The 19,560-nt window shown below is 42.6% G+C and overlaps 1 protein-coding gene across 1 annotated transcript; it reads right to left on the bottom strand.

Moving 5' to 3' along the window:
* Window positions 1-9,679: 9,679 nt before the first annotated feature.
* LOC148790007 (uncharacterized) lies at window positions 9,680-10,201 on the bottom strand. Its single transcript, XM_088893844.1, has one exon. It carries the CDS (start codon window positions 10,199-10,201, stop codon window positions 9,680-9,682), a length of 522 nt encoding a protein of 173 aa, XP_088749970.1.
* Window positions 10,202-19,560: the final 9,359 nt, after the last annotated feature.

The raw sequence follows: 19,560 nt of genomic DNA, 5'->3' as shown, positions 1-19,560 counted from the left end.
TGGATCAATTTCACTTTGGTCATTTGTAAACCAACCAAAATCGAACGACCTAACCATGGATATATATATATATATATATATATATATATATATATTAAATATAATTTTTAAAATGGAAAAATGTGAAATTTCCCATATTCCTTAGTCTAAAATGTTTTATATCATAAATCTAATTTTTAAATCTATTTTTTAATAATTGTACTGTTATTTTAAAATCAAATTTAACTTTTAAATTTAAATCTACTTAACCAATTGACCAAACCAAAAAATTGACCCAAATTGATACAATTTGAGTGTGTTGGTTTTCACAAAATGTCAATCAATTTCACCTGACCAGGTCAATATGGTGGTACAATTAGCATACAACCGAACCGAACCAACTCATGAACACTCATAATTTCATCTAAATTAATAGTCTCATCTCAAATAAATAAAAATAGTTTGATCTCTGATAATTATTGAAAAATTATAGAAAAAATACACTATTATTGAAAATATATTGGTAATAAAAAATACAATAATCACAATAATTAAAAAATACAACAAGTACTAAAAATATAATGCCTTAATCAATAAATAGTATAATTTCAAATAATAGGTTAATCTCTAATAAATTTTAATCAATAAGTTATAACAAAAATACAATAAATTAATTTAAAATGTTCAATAATAGTAGTTTAATCTCCAATAATTATTGAAAGTTTTCTATTAAATAGAAAAAATAAAATAAATTTATAAATAACCATTGAAAGTACATTTTTCACAAAAAACAATAAATAATTACTGAAATACAATAAATATTAATTTTAGTATATATAATGAATACAGACTAAGATTTCAAAATTATTATTAATAAATATTTTTTTCTGAAAGTTATTTTCTTGAATTATTACTTGATATAAGTGAAATTAGTTATTTAAAATATTATGTAAAAATATTAAATTATTATTATTTTCAATTTTATGTTATATTTATTTTTCTACTTTATCACAATTTTTTTTATTTATTACATAATTTTTAACTATTTAAAATATAGTTATGTTAAATATTTTTTTATCTAAATATTTAAATAATATGTAAAATATTTAAATTCTAAAATATTAATTATTTATTGAATTTAATTATTCATAAAATCATAATTTATATTATTATTACATAATTTCATTTTTAGTTTTATAATATATTAAATTATTATTAATTTCAATATTATGTTATAATTATTTTTCTACTTTGAAGAATTTTTTTTTAATTTATTACATAATTTCATTATTTTAACTATTTAAAATCTAGTTATGATAAATATTTAGTTATTTAAATATTTAAATAATCCTTTATATATTTAATTTTTTTTGTTATTTGAATTTTCTTTATTTAAAGTTAATGCTGCTCAATCCGAGGTGGTGCACGAACTGAGGAGAGCAACTAGATAGTCCTTGCTGGCAGGGCAGGGCCGAGCTACAAGGACGAGGCCGCGCTTCAAGACCTGTGATCAAGGAAGCAAAAGTCAGAGGCCCAAGGGGTTATCCCTGGGTAAGCACTCCGACGCTCAAGTCAGTAGGAGGTGGTAGGTGGTTGGGCCGAGCTATAAAGATGCTGGTCCGAACTAAATAGCAATCTAGGTCTCAGAAGTTGAGATCCCTTACCTCGAGCATGGAGTACCTTTTTATAGCCGAAGATCTGTGTCCTGGTTGGATTGGGCTTCCGGGGTTGTCGGGATGAGGTTAGCCGACGAGGTATTCGGGGTAGAGTCCCGTTCCCTAGAAGAGTCATCTTCCTTACTCCTCTTTATCCGTAGTTGTGCTCATCCACGTGACATGTAGTTGATGTGGTTGAAAGGAGATGGCGGGCCACCATAATAGCGTATCTCGTACGAGATATGCCGACGTGGCCGAGCTAGGATGATGTGGTCGGGCGATAACTGGGCGACCACATGTCTCGCAAGGCCATCTCAGCCATGACTCGAACACCATTCCCCCAGTTTTGAAGTCGAGGAATGAAGTAGTCCAATTCGTTCTTCGGCTGAAGAACTTCAAGTTGATGTCTGGATGGGCGTCTGGCCCCTTTGGTGTTCCTCGGCGCCAATCGCAATCTTGAGAACAGGGCAATATGAAAAGTGGCCGAGGAATCTTCCCATTGTTGGGTGAACTGGTTGACCTAGTGAGCCTGGGTGAACCTCTAGAACCTACGTCGGTGGTTGGACCGTTGTTGTGGGGTGGACTGGAGCAATTAATGCCCTGGCCATTGCTGGTCAAAGTCGTCGCTTCGATTTCCGAGGCTTTGTGCATGTGGTAACAGTCACGTCGATTGGTCTTCCCGAGCTTTGTCAGGGTAGTGCTTGATCTCTACTGTAGACTTGGCACCGGTTCGCGTTCCTATGGGCTATAAGAAGGGGTGGAGGGGCATTTCTCCTTTGTAATTTGCGAGAGGAGTTGTTGGGATAGCTCGACAGGGTGTTGTCAACATTGCTCGGAGCTTTATTTTTATTCCTCGGCTTTAAGCTCAGTAAGATGTTTCCTCTTCTTCCGCTTCTAAATCTTCTGGTTCTAGTGGATCCGATTACGAGTCTGAGGTTGGGGTTTTCGAGGATGCCGAGGTTAAGAGGTTTGAGGTTGAGGAGGCTGAGGTTGGTCCCTCTAGTGCAGAAGTCGAGCTTCCGCTGGAGGTTGGTCACCAGTTTAGGACCACACCGTGTGCGTTGGACTTCGAGGATATGGCTCGGATCTGAGCTTTTTATGACATCACCGAGGACTTCCGAATGAGGTGCCCGTAGCATGGAGAGATGCAAACCGATGCTCGGCTCGACGAACTTTGTGTGTACGAGAACCGTCTAGAAGCTAGTCTAAGGTTCCCATTGAACGAAGGGGTTGCCGAGGTACATGCATGGTTCCGAGTACTATCAATGCAGTTGATGCCGAACTCCTTTACGTTTTTGGTCAGCCTTCTGTCCTACTGCGTCGTCCGTAATATCGAGTTGACCCTGGGTATGGTGAGCTTCCTTCTTCTATGAAGCACTAGAAGAATGTCAAAGTGTTGGTCGGGGCTCATTCCTCTATGAAGCACTGGAAGGAAACTTTCTTCTTTGTCCACTGTCTTGGGGGCCTCCCCTTCCCAACCGTGCTACCAGAGCCAAGAACGAGAGTGCCCCAACCTCAATGGTCAACACTTACTTTGGAGGAAAGGTCGGCTCTGAGCAAGATCCACGAGATAGACGTAACTGTGTATACATGCTCGGAGATGCTAATGCTCAGCGGGCTGATGCGTAGGGTGGCTGGTCTATCCTTTTTGTTGCTTTATCCTTCTGTACTTTCTTTGCTTCTTTGTTCTTGTACTTACTATCGTGCTTCTGTGATGCAGGTGTAGGAATGGCGAGTGAAGAGAAGATCGTACGCCGGATGAAGGAGAATCGCCAAAGGCAGAACCGGGCTGGCGTGGTACCGTAGGTCCGTGCTGAGGTAGTTCCTCCCCCGAGGTCTTCCGAGAGGGCACCTCGCAGGCAAAAGAGAGGTCGGCAGTGGGGGAACGATGACGAGGACATGGTGGTCGTGGAACCCAGGGAAGCTCGCCAGACGGCTTTCTCTACGAAGGTCAAGGTGGGGAGCAGTAACTCGGACATCCATGTGTCACACTGTACAGTTCGTAGTCGGGATGGACTAGAGGTTCCCGGAGTTCTCGAGCAGCTGCTCCACGGAATGATGATGGCCTACATCACTGAAGAGGCTGGGAGTACTGGGAGCAGCACATTAGAGTGCTCGTTCATTCGGGCTGCGACTCAAGTAAGTTCATACTTAAGTGCCTTCGTTGTTTTAAATGTGTTTCCTCATGCGAACATAGCTTCTAGTGTCCGCAGAACACATGCTGAGCCATTGGTGTGGTTTATCGCCTTCGTGAGTTGTGGCAGTGGTATGAGAAGGAGCATTCTGAGTACCTGCAGCTGAAGGCACAATTGGCCAAGCTTCAGGCGGCTAGGGAGCGATCTGCTGCACTGGAGAAGGAGGTGGCTGAGCAAGTAGAGTTGGTCCATGGCTTGAAGCACGAGATCATCAAACTCAAGGCAGAAAGGTAACAACTGAAGTAAGAGGTTGCCGAGGAGGCAGGGGCACCGCACAAGAACTCAGAGGAGAGGGCCTGGTCCACCTCCCCTTGGCCTGGTCTAGCCGAGTCTTCAGGTTGTACAGCAAGGTTCGGTTGGTCACCTCGGTCTGCCCATTGCTCTGGGGTCGGTGTATAGCCGTGGTCCGACAGTCGTTCTTCAGGTCAGAGCAGAGGGCCTCGAACTTTTGGTGGGTGACTGTGTCCCGTTGTTTCTGATGAGGATGCGTGGAATACCAAATTGGCAAACAATACTTTGCTAGAAGAAGTTTCGGGCATTATGCGTAGTAATGCATGCCAGAGCTTCGGCCTCCACCCATTTGGTGAAATTGTCTACCACCACCAAGAGGAACTTTTTCTGAGCAACCGCAGGGGGAAGGGGCCGAACATGTCCATCCCCCATTGTGCAAATGGCCATGGGCTAAGGATTGGCTTCAGGGGGACTGCAGGCTAGTGATGGAGATTGGAGTGTCGCTGACAACTGTCGCATCTCCGCTAACTAGGTTGCACCTTGCTTCATCGTTGGCCATAAATAACCTTGCCGAAGTGCCTTGTGTGTTTGTGTGCGTGCGCCGGGGTGGTCTCCATAGATACATTCGTGGATCTCCCTGAGGACGTAGTCTGCCTCGGATGGGAAGAGGCATTTCAGGTAGGGGAGAGTGTGTGAGCGGCGATAGAGCTAACCCTGGATAAGGCAATACCAGGTTGATCTGTGCTGGAGTTTCTTCGCTTCTGTCCGATCTTCTAGAAGTGTGCCTTCTCGGAGGTATTGTGTTGTGGGGTCCATCGAGGATGGGTCGTGTTGTACCGGGAGGATGAGGAGAGTTGTCTGCGCAATCCTCGGTTAGGCCAGAGTGTCCAACCGTGATGTCTTGCCGAGGTTGGTTCTCGAGGAGCTGGCTAACTTGGATAGCGCATTGGCTCGTATGTTCTTGGCTCGACGAATCTGTTGGATGTTGAAGTGCTCAAGTCGGTGGATGAGCTCCTACACCTTCTGTAGGAAACTTGTCATCGTGGGCGTTCTTGTCTCAAATTGTCTGTGAATCTAGTTGACTACTAGCTGAGAATCACTGAAGGCTTCTACTCTCTGAGCTCCCAGGTCTAGGGTGAGACGTAGCCCAGCGATCAAGGCCTCATACTCAGCTTCGTTGTTGGATGCTTTAAACTCGAACCTAAGAGCATGCTCTAACACCTTGTCATTTGGGCCGAGGAGAATAAGGCCGGCTCCACTGCCTTGCTGATTGGATGAGCCATCCATGTGCAGGGTCCACACTTGTGGCGGCGAGGCAAGATCCTCAGTGGTTAATGTGCATTCGGCAATGAAGTCGGCTACGGAATGAGCTTTGATCGTGGGTCGGGGTGTGTATTCGATGCCTAACTCACTTAGCTCCATGCTCCATTTGATCAAGCGGCCAGATGCTTTCGGCCTTTGGAGTACTTGCTTAAGTGGTTGGTTGGTGAGCACTCGAATACTGTGGGATTGAAAGTATGGCCTGAGGTGACCAGAGCCAAAGCCATTTTCACCAAGTTGGAGTACTAGGTTTCTGTGCCACTAAGGACTTTGCAAGGGTAGTAGATTGGCCTCTGTACCCGGTCTTCCTCCTTGACCAGTACCGAGCTAACGACCTCATCCCCGGCTGAAAGGTAGAGCAATAGCTCATCCCCTGGGCATGGCTTGGTGAGGATAGGCGGCGAGCATAGGTACCGCTTCAGTTCTTGAAAGGACCATTCACATTCTTCGGTCCATTGTAAGTCCTTCAGTCGTTTGAGGGCATTGAAGAAGGGTAGGCACGGGTCTGCGGATTTGGACATGAACCTGCTAAGGGCAGCTATTCTACCGGTGAGTCATTGCACATCTTTATGGGTTCGGGGTAATTGCATGTCGAGGATGGCCTGTATTTTCTCTGGATTTGCCTCAATCCCCCTTTGTGTCACCATGATAAATTCCATTTTGTGATGTTTGGCCATGGGGCGCCGAGCGACAGAGACGGGGGTCCCTTGGGGGTGCCGAGCTGTGGAACTGAGGCTGTTGCGGTGCTCGACTGTGGCTTGCCGATTTTCGAAGCTGAGGGCCTTGCCGGTGCCGAGGAATTGTCATGCTTGGTTGTGGTCTGTCGAGCTTCGAAATTGGGGGCTTCGTAGGTGCCAAGCTATTGTGATGCTCGATTGTGGTGTACCGAGCTTCGAAGTTGGGGGTATGCTCTTAGGCTGAGGAACTTGTACTTAAAATTTCGGGATCCGAGCATCACTCCCCCAGTTCTGAAGTTGAAGAGTGGGATGCTTGGCTAGGACAGAGCAAGGTCTCCTTTGTTGTTGGGCGTCCTGAGGAAATCAAGGGAACTGGTTGACCTAGTGGGCCTGGGCGAACCTCTAGAACCTGCGCGGTGGTGGAACAACTGTTGCAGGGTGGACTGGAGCAATAAATGCCCTGGACATTTCTTGTCAAGGTCATCGCTTCAATTTTTGAGGCTTTGCGCATGTGGAAACAGTCGCGTCGATTGGTCTTCCCGAGCTTTGTCAGGGCGGCGGTTGATCTCTACCATAGATTTGGCACCAGTTCGCGTTCCTATGGGCTATAAGAAGGGGTGGAGGGGCATTTCTCCTTTGTCATTTGCGAGAGGAGTTGTTGGGATAGCTCGGTAGGGTGTTGTCAACATTGCTCGGCGCTTTATTTTTATTCCTCGGCTATAAGCTCAGTAAGATGTCTTCCTCATCTTCCCATTCCTCTTCCGCTTCTAGATCTTCTAGTTCTAGTGGATCCGATTACGAGTCTGAGGTTGGGGTTTTCGAGGATGCCGAGGTTAAGAGGTTCGAGGTTAAGGAGGCCGAGGTTGGTCCCTCTAGTGTAGAAGCCGAGCTTCCGCTACAGGCTGGTTGCCAGTGTAGGACTACACCTTGTGCGTTGGACTTCGAGGATATGGCTCAGATCTGAGCTATGTATGACATCCTTGAGGACTTCCGAATGAGGTGCCCGTAGCACGGTGGGATGGCAACCGGTGCTCGGCCCGACGAACTTTGTGTGTATGAGAACCGTCTAGAAGCAAGTCTAAGGTTCCCTTTGAACGAAGGGGTTGCCGAGGTACATGCATGGTTCCAAGTACTGTCAGAGCAGTTGATGCCGAACTCCTTTACGTTTTTGGTCGGCCTTTTGTCCTACTGCGTCGTCCGTGATATCGAGTTGACCCTGGGTATGGTGAGCTTCCTTCTTCAGCTCAAACCTCACCGGTAGGGCTACTACTATTTCTCGACTAGGAAGAACGTCAAAGTACTGGTCGGGGTTCCTTCCTCTATGAAGCACTGGAAGGAAACTTTCTTCTTTGTCCACTGCCTTGGGGGCCTCCCCTTCCCGGCCGTGCTACCAGAGCCAAGAACGAGAGTGCCCCAACCTCAATGGTCAGTGCTTACTTTGGAGGAAAGGTCGGCTCTGAGCATGATCCACGAGATAGACGTAACTGTGTATACATGCTCGGAGATGCTAATGCTCGGCGGGCTGATGCATAGGGTGGCTGGTCTGTCCTTTTTGTTGCTTTATCCTCCTGTACTTTCTTTGCTTCTTTGTTCTTGTACTTACTGTCGTGATTCCGTGATGCAGGTGTAGGAATGGCGAGTGAAGAGAAGATCGTACGCCGGATGAAGGAGAATCACCAGAGGCAGAACCGGGCTGGCATGGTACCGTAGGTCCATGCTGAGGTAGTTCCTCCCCCGAGGTCTTCCGAGAGGGCACCTCGCCAGCAAAAGAGAGCTCAGCGGTGAGGGAATGACGACGAGGACGTGGTGGTCGTGGAACCCGGGGAAGCTTGCCAGACGGCTTTCCCTACGCAGGTCATGGTGGGGAGCAATAACTCGGACATCCATGTGTCACACTGGATAGTTCATAGTCGGGACGGGCTAGAGGTTCCTGGAGTTCTCGAGTAGCTGCACTGCGGAATGATGATGGCCTACATCACTGAAGAGGCTGGGAGTACTAGGAGCAGCACATTAGACTGCTCGTTCATTCGGGCTGCGGCTCAGGTAAGTTCATACTTAAGTGCCTTCATTGCTTTAAGTGTGTTTCCTCATGCGAACATTGCTTCTGGTGTCCGCAAAACACATGCTTAGCCATTGTTGTGGTTTATCGCCTTCGTGAGTTGTGGCGGTGGTACAAGAAGGAGCATTCGGAGTACCTACAGCTGAAAGCGCAATTGGCCAAACTTCAGGCGGCTGGGGAGCGATCTACTGCACTGGAGAAGGAGGTGGCCGAGCAAGTAGAGTTGGTCTATGGATTGAAGCACGAGATCATCGAACTCAAGGCAGAGAGGGAAGAACTGAAGCAAGAGGCCGCCGAGGAGGCAGTGGCGCGGCACAAGAACTCAGTGGAACTTTGGCAGGACATGGATCAATATGCTTCGACTTCCTACAAAGCTGGTTTTAACATCTTCCGGCGGAGAGCGTTGTGCCACTGTCTCAAGCTAGCCAATGTTGCGTAGACTTGGGAAGCCTATGACGATGAAACGCCCCCAGCCTCGGACGAGCTTGTAGGTGAGGAAGGTGGAGGCGGTGATGCTGATGAAGATGGGGATGACGAGGCCACCAACTTCCCTTCCACAGATTGAACTATCATGGGTCCCATCTTTTTCTTTTTGTTGCTCTCGTAATGGCTTGGTATGCCGAGCTTTCGCCTAGTGTATTGCTTGATTTAACTTAATGAAATTTTCTTGTTCCAAACTTTTGTGCAACTTAAATATTTTATTTTTGTTTCCTCGGCCTTGCCTTGGTCGAGGTTTGGTTTAGCTGAGATCTTTAGACTCCGATTGGTGAAGCGGGAGTGCATTCCAAGCTCTCGCCTTTGGGATGCTCAGTTTCCGGTCTCGGGAGCCTTTGGGGCCCTTCGAGGTCTAGCCGTTGCTCGGCTAGCTTTGGCCGACTTAGTCGGTAGGCGAGCGGAGTTTGGTTGACCGTCCTCAGGCCCTGAGGGACGGGGGCGTTCTTCTCCACTTTTGTCTCAGGCTATTTGAAGGTCAATTGAGTTAGGTAGGTCGGTGATGCACTGCCGAACTATGCGACGTGTACTCAGGCCGTTCAGAGGTCAGATGAGTCAGGTAGGTCGACAATACGCAGCCGAGCTATGCGTTCTGGGCTCAGGCTGTTCGGAGGTCAGCCGAGTCAATGGGTTATACTGAGCTGCACATGTGTTGTCGTGTAGCGTGATCGTGTTGCTCGCTCAGGTAGCACGGTCGTGTAGCTCGGTCATGTAGCGCAACCGTGTAGCTCAGTCGTGTAGTGGTGTGTGTGTTCTGTGTGGTGTGCGTGCATGTGGTGTGTCGGGCGCTCAACATTTTGCTTGAACAAGGTGCTCTTTATTAATATTGAGTCATTGATAGTACATCCGAAGGTTTCCTATGTTCCAACTCCTCAATATTGGTTGGCCATCCAGGTCTTCGAGCTTGTAGGTGCCTAGACCAAGAACCCTGGTGACTCTATGCGTCCCATCCCAATTTGGTCCGAGCTTTCCTTCACTGGGTGCAGGCACTATGACTTTGTGGAGAACGAGGTCACCTGTCTTGAGCTCGTGTCTTCTGACTTTAGTGTCGTAATACTTCACCATCCTCTGCTACTGTGCTACCATCCTGACATGTGCTCGGTCCCGGGCTTCCTCGATTAGGTCTAACTCTGCGCGGAGGTCCTCGTCGTTCGGGTCTTCATCAAAGAGCTCGGTCCAGAGGGTTGGAGAGCCAATCTCTACAGATACCATAGCTTCAGCTCCGTAAGTCAGGCTGAATGGTGTCTCACCGGTGGTTGTCCGCAGAGTAGTCTTGTATGCCCAGAGTATGCTCGAAAGTTCCTCGGTCCACCTCCCCTTGGCCTGGTCTAGCCGAGTCTTCAGGCTGTACAGCAAAGTTCGGTTGGTCATTATGCGTAGTAATGCATAGTAATGCATGCTAGAGTTTCGGCTGATGAGGATGTGTGGAATAATGAATTGGCAAACAATACTTTGCCAGAAGAAGTTTTGGGCATTATGCGTTGTAATGCATGCTAGAGTTTCGGCTTCCACCCATTTGGTGAAGTAGTCTACTTCCACCAAGAGGAATTTTTTCTGAGCAACCGCAGTGGGGAAGGGGCCAAAGATGTCCATCCCCAATTGTGCAAATGGTCATGGGCTAATGATTGGCTTCAGGGGGAATGCAGGCTAGTGATGGAGATTGGAGTGTCGCTGACAACTGTAGCATCTTCAAACTAACTGGGTTGCATCTTGCTTCATTGTCGGCCAGAAATAACCTTGTCGGTGTGCCTTATGTGCTAGTGTTCGTGCGTCGGAGTGGTCTCCATAGATACCTTCATGGATCTCCCTGAGGACGTAGTCCGCCTCGGATGGGGAGAGGCATTTCAGATAGGGGAGAGTGTGTGAGCGGCGATAGAGCTGACCCTGGATAAGGCTATACCAGGTTGGTCTGTGCTGGAGTTTCTTCGCTTCTGTCCGATCTTTTGGATGTGTGCCCTCTCGGAGGTACTGTGTTGTGGGGTCCATCCAGGATGGGTCATGCTGTACCGGGAGGATGAGGAGAGTTGTCTGTGCAATGCTCGGTTAGGCCAGAGTGTCTAACCGTGCTGTCTTGCCGAGGTCGGTTCTCGGGGAGCTGTCTAACTTGGATAGCGCGTTGGCTCGTATGTTCTCGACTCGAGGAATCTGTTGGATGTTGAAGTGCTAAAGTTGGTGGATGAGCTCCTGCACCTTTTGTAGGTAACTTGTCATCGTGGGCGTTCTCGTCTCAAATTGTCTATGAATCTGGTTGACTACTAGCTGAGAATCACTGAAGGCTTCTACTCTCCAAGCTCCCATGTCTTGGGCAAGGCGTAGCCCGGCGATCAAGGCCTCATACTCAGCTTCGTTGTTGGATGCTTTAAACTCAAACCTGAGGGCATGCTCTAACACCGTGTCATTTAGGCCGAGGAGAATAAGGCCGGCTCCACTGCCATGCTAATTGGATGAGCCATCCACGTGTAGGGTCCACACTTGCGGCAGCGAGGCAAGATCCTCGGTGGTTAATGTGCATTCGGCAATGATGTCGGCTAGGGACTGAGCTTTGATCACGGGCCGGGGTGCGTATTCGATGTCTAACTCACTTATCTCTATGCTCCATTTGATCAAGCGGCCAGATGCTTTCGGCCTTTGGAGGACTTTCTTAAGCGGCTGGTCAGTGAGCACTCGAATACTGTGGGATTGAAAGTATGGCCTGAGCTTTCCGACCGATGTGACTAGAGCCAGAGCCATTTTCACCAAGTTGGAGTACCAGGTTTTTACGCCACTAAGGACTTTGCAAGTGTAGTAGATTGGCCTTTGTACCTGGTCTTCCTCCTTGACCAGTACCGAGCTAACGACCTCATCCCCGACTGAAAGGTAGAGCAATAGCTCATCCCCTGGGCTTGGCTTGGTGGGGAGAGGCGGCGAGCATAGGTACCGCTTCAGTTCTTGAAAGGATCGTTCACATTCCTCGGTCCATTGTAAGTCCTTCGGTCGTTTGAGGGCATTGAAGAAGGGCAGGCACCGGTCCGCAGATTTGGACATGAACCTGCTAAGGGCAGCTATTCTATTGGTGAGTCATTGCACATCTTTGTGGGTTCGAGGCAATTGCATGTCGAGGATGGCTTGTATTTTCTCTAGATTTGCTTCAATCCCCCTTTGTGTCACCATGAACCCCAGGAATTTATCCGAACCGACTCCGAAAGTACATTTGGTTGGTTTCAGCTTCATCTTACACTTCCTGAGGGTACTGAAGACTTCCTTTAGGTCGGCAAGGTGTTGTTCAGCCTTTTTCCTCTTCACTAGCATGTCGTCGACGTATGCCTCTACGTTTCGGCCAAGCTGATCTTTGAATACCTCATTCACCAACCGTTGGTAAGTGGCACAAGCGTTCTTGAGGCCGAAGGGCATGACCTTGTAACAATATAAGCCACGGTTAGTGATAAAAGTTGTTTTCTCATGGTCATCGGAATGCATTCAAATCTAATTGTACCTTGAGAAGGAATCCATAAAGCTCAAGAGTTCATGGCCCGCCGTTGCATCGACAAGTTGGTCGATCCTTGGTAGAGGAAAACTATTGTCATTGGGGCAGGCTTTGTTTAGGTCAGTGAAGTCGGTGCATATCCTCCACTTCCCATTGGCTTTCTTCACCATTGCCACATTGGCCAGCCAGTCGGGATACTTGACCTCCCGAATGAAGTCGGCGTCGAGTAACTTTTGTACTTCGTCTGCAATCACTTGGCACCATTCTGTTGCGAAGCTCCTCTTCCTCTGCTTGATAGGTTGGTAATGGGGTTCGGCGCTCAAATGGTGTGCAATGACTTCGAGGTCGATCCCTGGCATATCTGTCGCCAACCAGGAAAATACGTCAACATGGTCCTTCAGTAGCTGTATAAGCTCTTCCCGAAGGCAATCATCTAGGAGAGAACCAACCTGTACTATCCTTTTGGGGTCTTCTTCATTGAGCGGCACCTAGATGAGGTCTTCGACATGTTGGTCACGCTATGCTCTCACTTCGCCCCTTAGGTCATAAGCTTCGGCCATCAATGTTTCCACGGCTGGGCGTAGTCCTCAGCAGGAGAGCAAGTAGCACTGTCGTGCAGTTCTTTGGTCTCCATGTGCTACCCCAATGCCATATTCGGTGGGGAATTTCATGACAAGATGGAATGTGAAGATCGTAGCCTGCAGAGCATTAAGGGTCGGCTTACCGAGGATGGCGTTGTACGAAGAGGGGCAACGAACCATAATGAAGTCTACCATGGTCATCGCAGTAATGTCACCGCCTCCAATCAGTAGGGGGAGGGTTATTCTTCTATTGGGCAGGAGGGACTCCCTAGAGAAGCCCATTAGGGTAGTGTTGATGGGGGTGAGGCGCTCTTTTTCGATGCTGAGCTTCTCAAATGTGTCCTCGAAGAGTACATCTACGGATCTACCTATGTCAACCAGGACCTGTCTTATCTCGAAGTTGGCCACCTCGGTTGTGATTACCAAGGCGTTGTCATGTGGAGTCTGAACCCGTCGGAGGTCATCGTCGGTGAACGTGATGGACTGGTCGCGCTTGTTCTTGTGCCCCCGATTGTCGATTTTGCACAGTCGCGCATACTTCTTGCGCCTCAAGCTACACTCCCCTCCTACGGCGGTTCCCCCTAATATGACATGGATCACACCAGTAGGGGGAGTTCGGGGCGGTGGTTGAGGATCCTCCGTGCGTTGTTCCTCCTGTGCCGGCTTCTCACTCTTGATGAACCCACCGAGGTATTCGCACCTGATTAGGTCTTCAATGTGGTTGCGCAGGTCGAAGAAGTTCTCCGTGTTGTGGCCATGATCTATATGGAACTCATAATACTTGTCCGCGATTCCTTTTGTTGCTTTTGGGTTTTCATCTTCTCGAGCCAATGAACGTAGTTGTGGTCGCGGATTTGCATCAGGACTTCAGACCACGGCATATTGAGCGGCGGGAAGTTCCGATAGGTCGGCGGGGGTGTTCGTGGTCTGTGGTTGGGTCGGCGGTCTTGCCTCTTACGGTCTCGTAGTTGTGTTTGTGCTTCTCCTGCATTGATATACTTTTGTACATGGCTCATCAACACAACCAGGGTTTGCGGAGGGTTCTTGGAGATGGAGAAGTTGAATGGGGATGGGCGGAGGCCTTATTGAATAGCGGTGACAGCCTCGGACTGGTTTAGGTTTCCGACCTGTAGTGCTTCCTTGTTGAGTCTTTTCAGATAGTCCTTGAGGGACTCATTTTTCCTCTGTCAGACCTGGATGAGGCTAGCCGAGGTCTTCCAATGCTTTTGACTCGTTGTGAAATGAGCACAGAACTGGGTTTCCAGCTGCTCCCACGACGCCATTGAGCATGGGGGCAGTGAGGAATACCAGGTTAGGGCTGGACCTACAAGGGTGGCAACTAAGGTTTTGCACATCAAGCCCTCGGAGGATCCGTGCAACATTAACTGAGCCTTTAGTGCCTCGATATGGTCGGCGGGGTCAGTGTTTCCATCGTACTTGTCAAGCTGAGGTGCCCGCCATCCTGTGGGAGGTATCTCATCCACAATTTCCTAGGTGAAGGGTGGTTCCTTGGCCGTGGGCACGGTCAGTGGTGCGGGCTGATCTACAACCGGCATTGTGCTTCTCTGGCTATGCTCTAGCTCTTCTAAGAACTATCAAAGTTCCCGAATCTCATCATCCCTTTGGTCCGGGGCCGCGTGTGTGTTGCCCTTTCCTTCTTGTGATGCATGGTGCAGTCTTTCACGAAGCTGGACTCGACGACGGAGAGCACATGAGGTGGCGTTCGTCTGCCGAGCCTTTCCTTAGCAGAGATCCACGTGATTTGGTGCGTCCATCTATGAGAGTGGGCAGAGGGGGCCGACCTTCTTGTTGTATCTTGCTTTTCTTGGTTGGATCGTGCTATGCCCTTGTCTTCTCAATGCACTTTGGGGTCCTCGAGACGAGGATCATCCTTTGTGCACATCGGTGCAAAAGGGGGATAGTCTTGCTAGGCGGTGCTGCGGATCCTACGTTCTGCATCATTTCGAAGATGCTTTCAACCTTTTCTTGCATTGCTTGGAATTTCCCAGGATCAACTACGGCTGGAGGCTGCGGAATTTCTTGATGCGGAGGACTGTAATGGCAAGACTCCCGAGATAGGGATCGGCTTGTTGATCGTTCAAGCTGGTTCTTGGGCATCCTGATCGCTTTCTTGATAGCACGGTGAGGAAGGATTTCCAGGAAAGGCTTTTTGTGCGGTTTCCATAGACGCCAATCTGATGTTGTTCAATCCGGGGTAGTGCACAAATTGAGGAGAGCAACCAGATAGTTATTGCTGGCAGGGCGGGGCTGAGCTACAAGGACGAGGCCACACTTCAAGACCTGTGATCAAGGAAGCAGAAGTTAGAGGCCCGAGAAGTTATCCCTAGGTAAGCACTCTGATGCTCAAGTCAGTAGAAGGTGGTAGGTGGTTGGGCCGAGCTATAAAGATGTTGGTCCGAGCTAAATAGCATTGATGGTCTCAGAAGTTGGGATCCCTTACCTTGAGCATGGAGTACCTTTTTATAGCTGAAGATATGTGTCCTGGTCGGATTGGGCTTCCGGGGTTGTCGGGATGAGGTTAGCCGCCGAGGTATTCGGGGTAGAGTCCCATTCCCTAGCGGAGTCGTCTTCCTTAGTCCTCTTTATCCGTAGTTGTGATCATCCACGTGACGTGTAGTTGACGTGGTTGAAAAGAGATGGGGGGCCACCATAATAGCGTATCTCGGCCGAGCTATGGCGACGTGGACGAGCTAGGATGATGTGGTCAGGCGATAAATGGGCGGCCACGTGTCTCGCAAGGCCAGCTCAACCATGACCCGAACAAAAGCTATTACATTTTATTAAATATTTCAAAATCATTTAAATTGATAATCCAGAAAAACATAATTTAAATTGTTAGTACTTAATTTCGTGATATATTTTGTAAAAATATAAAATTATTTTTTGTGTTTTTAATAAATATTGTAAAGTTATTATATAATTTTTTTAGAATATTTAAATAATTCTTAATTTTTTTAATCCAAACTTTCTTTAAATAAATATAGATAAAAATTTGGGAGAGGATAAATAGGAATTCGGGATAATTTAGGAGAGAAACTCTACTAAATTAGAGATGATTTTGGAGATAAATAGGAATTAGAGATAATTTAAAATATCTATAGGAATTATAGATAATTTTATAGAAAGTGAGGGATAGTGGGGGAGGTAGTTCGGGATAAATTTTAAGAGAATATATTATTTAGGTTATTGGGAAAGTGCATCTCATTGGTTGTTTCAAAAATGACATGGAATAAAAAAATTAAAAAATTAAAAAAAAAATGAGAAATTTTTTCACTGTCTTGTTTTAACATAAACTAGCGGGAACCCGTGCGATTCATGGGATTTATTAAGAGAAAGCTAAATAATAGAAAGGGTCATTTACTAAAATACCCTTATAGTTTTATGGATTCACTAAAATCTACCCTATAGTTAAAATTTTACTAAAACACCACTTATAATTTGCAATGGATTTAATAAATTTTCCATTAGATGATAATAGAAAACGACAGTGTTGACCCTAATGTTCATTAAATAAATTTAATCAAAAGAAAATAAAAACAAAGTACCATTTTTCCCTTTATAAGACACGGGCAAGCACTCTATTGGCTATATTTGGTTAATTTTTCTTTCTGTACCAAAAAAAGTGTTAAGTGTATTTTTGGAATAAAAAATCATGGGCCTAATGACAAAAAAAATACTCCTTAATGAAAGGTTGATTAAGTAAAAAAATTGTAAAATATATGGGATGTTTTAATAAAATGAAAACTATAAGGTAGGTTAAGTAAATATGTAAAACTATAAGTTGTGTTCTGCTAAATGACCCTAATAGAATCACGTGAGAGTATACAATTGTTTTATATTTTCAACTTTTTAAATAATTAATAATTATTCATATTTTATATACTACTTTTAATAATTTTTTTATAATACAAAAATAATAATAATTAATTTAAGTTAGGTTTATTCATCAAACTGATGAAACCGACTAACCCGATCAAGTCGACCCGAGTTGGTCAGTTTTCTAGTATTTTAGGTCGGTTTTGGTTCAAAAATTTTGCAATTCGACCAAGTTGGATCAATTTCACTTTGGCCATTTGTAAACAAACCAAAATCGAATGACCTAACCATGGATATTTATTAATATTTTGTATTTTAAATATAATTTTTAATATGGAAAGTGGGAAATTTCCCTTAGTTCTTAGTCTATAATGTTTTATATCATAAATCTAATTTTAACATTTATTTTTTAATAATTTCACTATAATTTTTAAATCGACCAAACCAAACCAACTTGAGTTAGTCGGTTTTCACAAAAGGTTAGTCGGTTTCAGCTGACCAACTCTCCAACCTGACCAAGTCAATTTGGTTGGCCAAATAGCCTATGGCTTAACCAAATAAACTCATGAACACCCATAATTTTAGCTAAATTAATAGTCTCATCTCTGATAAGTAACAATAATTTAATCTCCAATAATTATTGAAGATTTATAGCAAAAGTACATAATTGTTGATAATATATTGATAATGAAGAAATACAATAATTACAAAAATACAATAAGTACAAAAAATATATTAACTTAGTCAATAAATAGTATAATCTCAAATAATAGTTTAATCTCTAACAAATATTAATCAATAAGTTACAACAAAAATACAATAAATACAATAAGTACAATAAATTAAATTTCAAAATTTCATAAATAGTAGTTTAATCTACAATAATTATTGAAAGTTTTCTATTAAATAAAAAAACAAGATAAATTTATACATAATCATTAAAAATACATTTATCATAGAAATAATAACTAATTACTGAAATACAATCAGTATTATTTTTAGTACAAATAATTATATAATAAATACACATTAAGAGATTAAAATTATTATTAATAAATATTAATTTTTTTGAAAGTTATTTTCTCGAATTATTACTTGATATAAGTGAAATTAGTTATTTACAATATTGTGTAAAAATATTAAATTATTATTAATTTCAATATTATGTCATAATTATTTTTCTACTTTTCAGAAATTTTTAAAATTTATTACATAATTTCTTTATTTTAACTTCCTAAAATCTAGTTTTGTTAAATATTTTGTTTTTTAAAATACCTGATTATTTAAATACTTAAATAATATGTAAAATATTTAAATTTTAAAATATTAGTTATTTATGGAATTTAATTATCCATAAAATCACAATTTATACTATTATTACATAATTTCATTATTAATTTTGTAATATATTAAATTATTATGTTATAATTATTTTTCTGCTTTAAAGATTTTTTTTTTAATTTATTACATAATATTGTTATTTTAACTATTTAAAATCTAGCTACGATAAATATCTAGTTATTTAAATATTTAAATAATCTATTAAATACTTAAACTTTTTAGTTATTTGAATTTTATTTATTTAAATCTATTGCATATTATTAAATGTTTGAGAAACATTTAAATCGATGATCTAGAAAAACATCATTTAAATTCTTAGTACATAATTTTGTGATATATATATAAGTAATTAAGCATGTGCATTGCACGTGAGAAATTTTTTTCATATTAATTATTTGAATTTTAGATATATCGTAATTAAGATAAAAATTGAAAATTAACAAAAGTAACAATATGATTAAAAATAAATTCAAATGCTTGTAATAAATGTGCACATACATTGTATGTGGGAATTTTAAATTACAATAACAATTACTACTACTACTACTACTACTACTACTACTAATATTATTATTATTATTATTATTGTTACTATGATTATTATTATTATTATTATTATTATTATTATTATTATTATTATTATTATTATCATTATTATTATTATTATGTATTGCATTAATTTTTACCATAAATAAATATAAATTTTATTTTAACAATTATTTTTATTCATTAAGATGAATCTATAACATTATAAATGTTATCAAATGCGATAGAATTTTATACTTTTTCATTGTTTGTATTTTATCTTTTTAAAATTTTTATTTATTCAATTATGACATCATGAGTTTCTTTGAAAAGTTGGATCATTGACCCACCATCTAGTTAAGAAAATAGCTTTACTTTTGGATTTTTTTAAATTATATATCATCTACATTATATAAATATTTTTTACTTATTATACTTAATTTTTGTACGACATAATTAATATATAATTTTTATATATTCTTTTGATTACTTGTACTTTGTTATTTTTTAAAGATTTATTATTTAACTATCATATTATTAGTCAATCCATTTGACCCAAACCACTAACCCACAACCCAAAAAGGAAAATAATATGATTTCTAGGTTGAAACTATATTTATTTTACATTTCCATCATTGATAATGAATGTATAATATTAGAGATGTACCCATTATCTATTTTTATGAATATATAAGATTAGATATGTGCCCAAAATGGTTCAATTACCTACCCACCATTGGGAGGGAAGAAAATAGTTTCGTTTTCAAATTATTTTCAAATATTTATTTTTATAATATTAAAATTAATTTTATGGATTTAATAAGAGAATATACCTTAAAATGAGATTTAATGAGAGAGAATAGGAAAATAGTTTTATTTCTAATTGGTTTTAAATTTTACATTCCATTTTCATCATTAATAAAGACATTTATTATTTATCATAACTATTATTGTTTAATATGTCAAATATATGATGTTAAAAATGTTCCTATTTTTTTAATTTCTATATTTTTTGCATTTTATCTATTTTTTAATTTTGATAGCATGGATTAACCCATTTGACCCGAAATGGTTTAATTTCTTATCACTGCCTAGATGAAAATACTATTTTTTTCAAGTAGATTTTAAAAGTATGTTTATATGTTATAGGAATTATTAATTTATTATATGTGGATTTAATTAATAGAATTTAGTGATGAGAAGAA

This window comes from Nelumbo nucifera, chromosome 8 (genome assembly GCF_055504915.1).
Source record: "Nelumbo nucifera cultivar China Antique chromosome 8, China Antique-T2T, whole genome shotgun sequence".
NCBI classification, from domain to species: domain Eukaryota; kingdom Viridiplantae; phylum Streptophyta; class Magnoliopsida; order Proteales; family Nelumbonaceae; genus Nelumbo; species Nelumbo nucifera.
The sequence above is the reverse complement of the archived record's forward strand: the minus strand, read 5'-3'. Positions and strand labels throughout refer to the sequence as shown.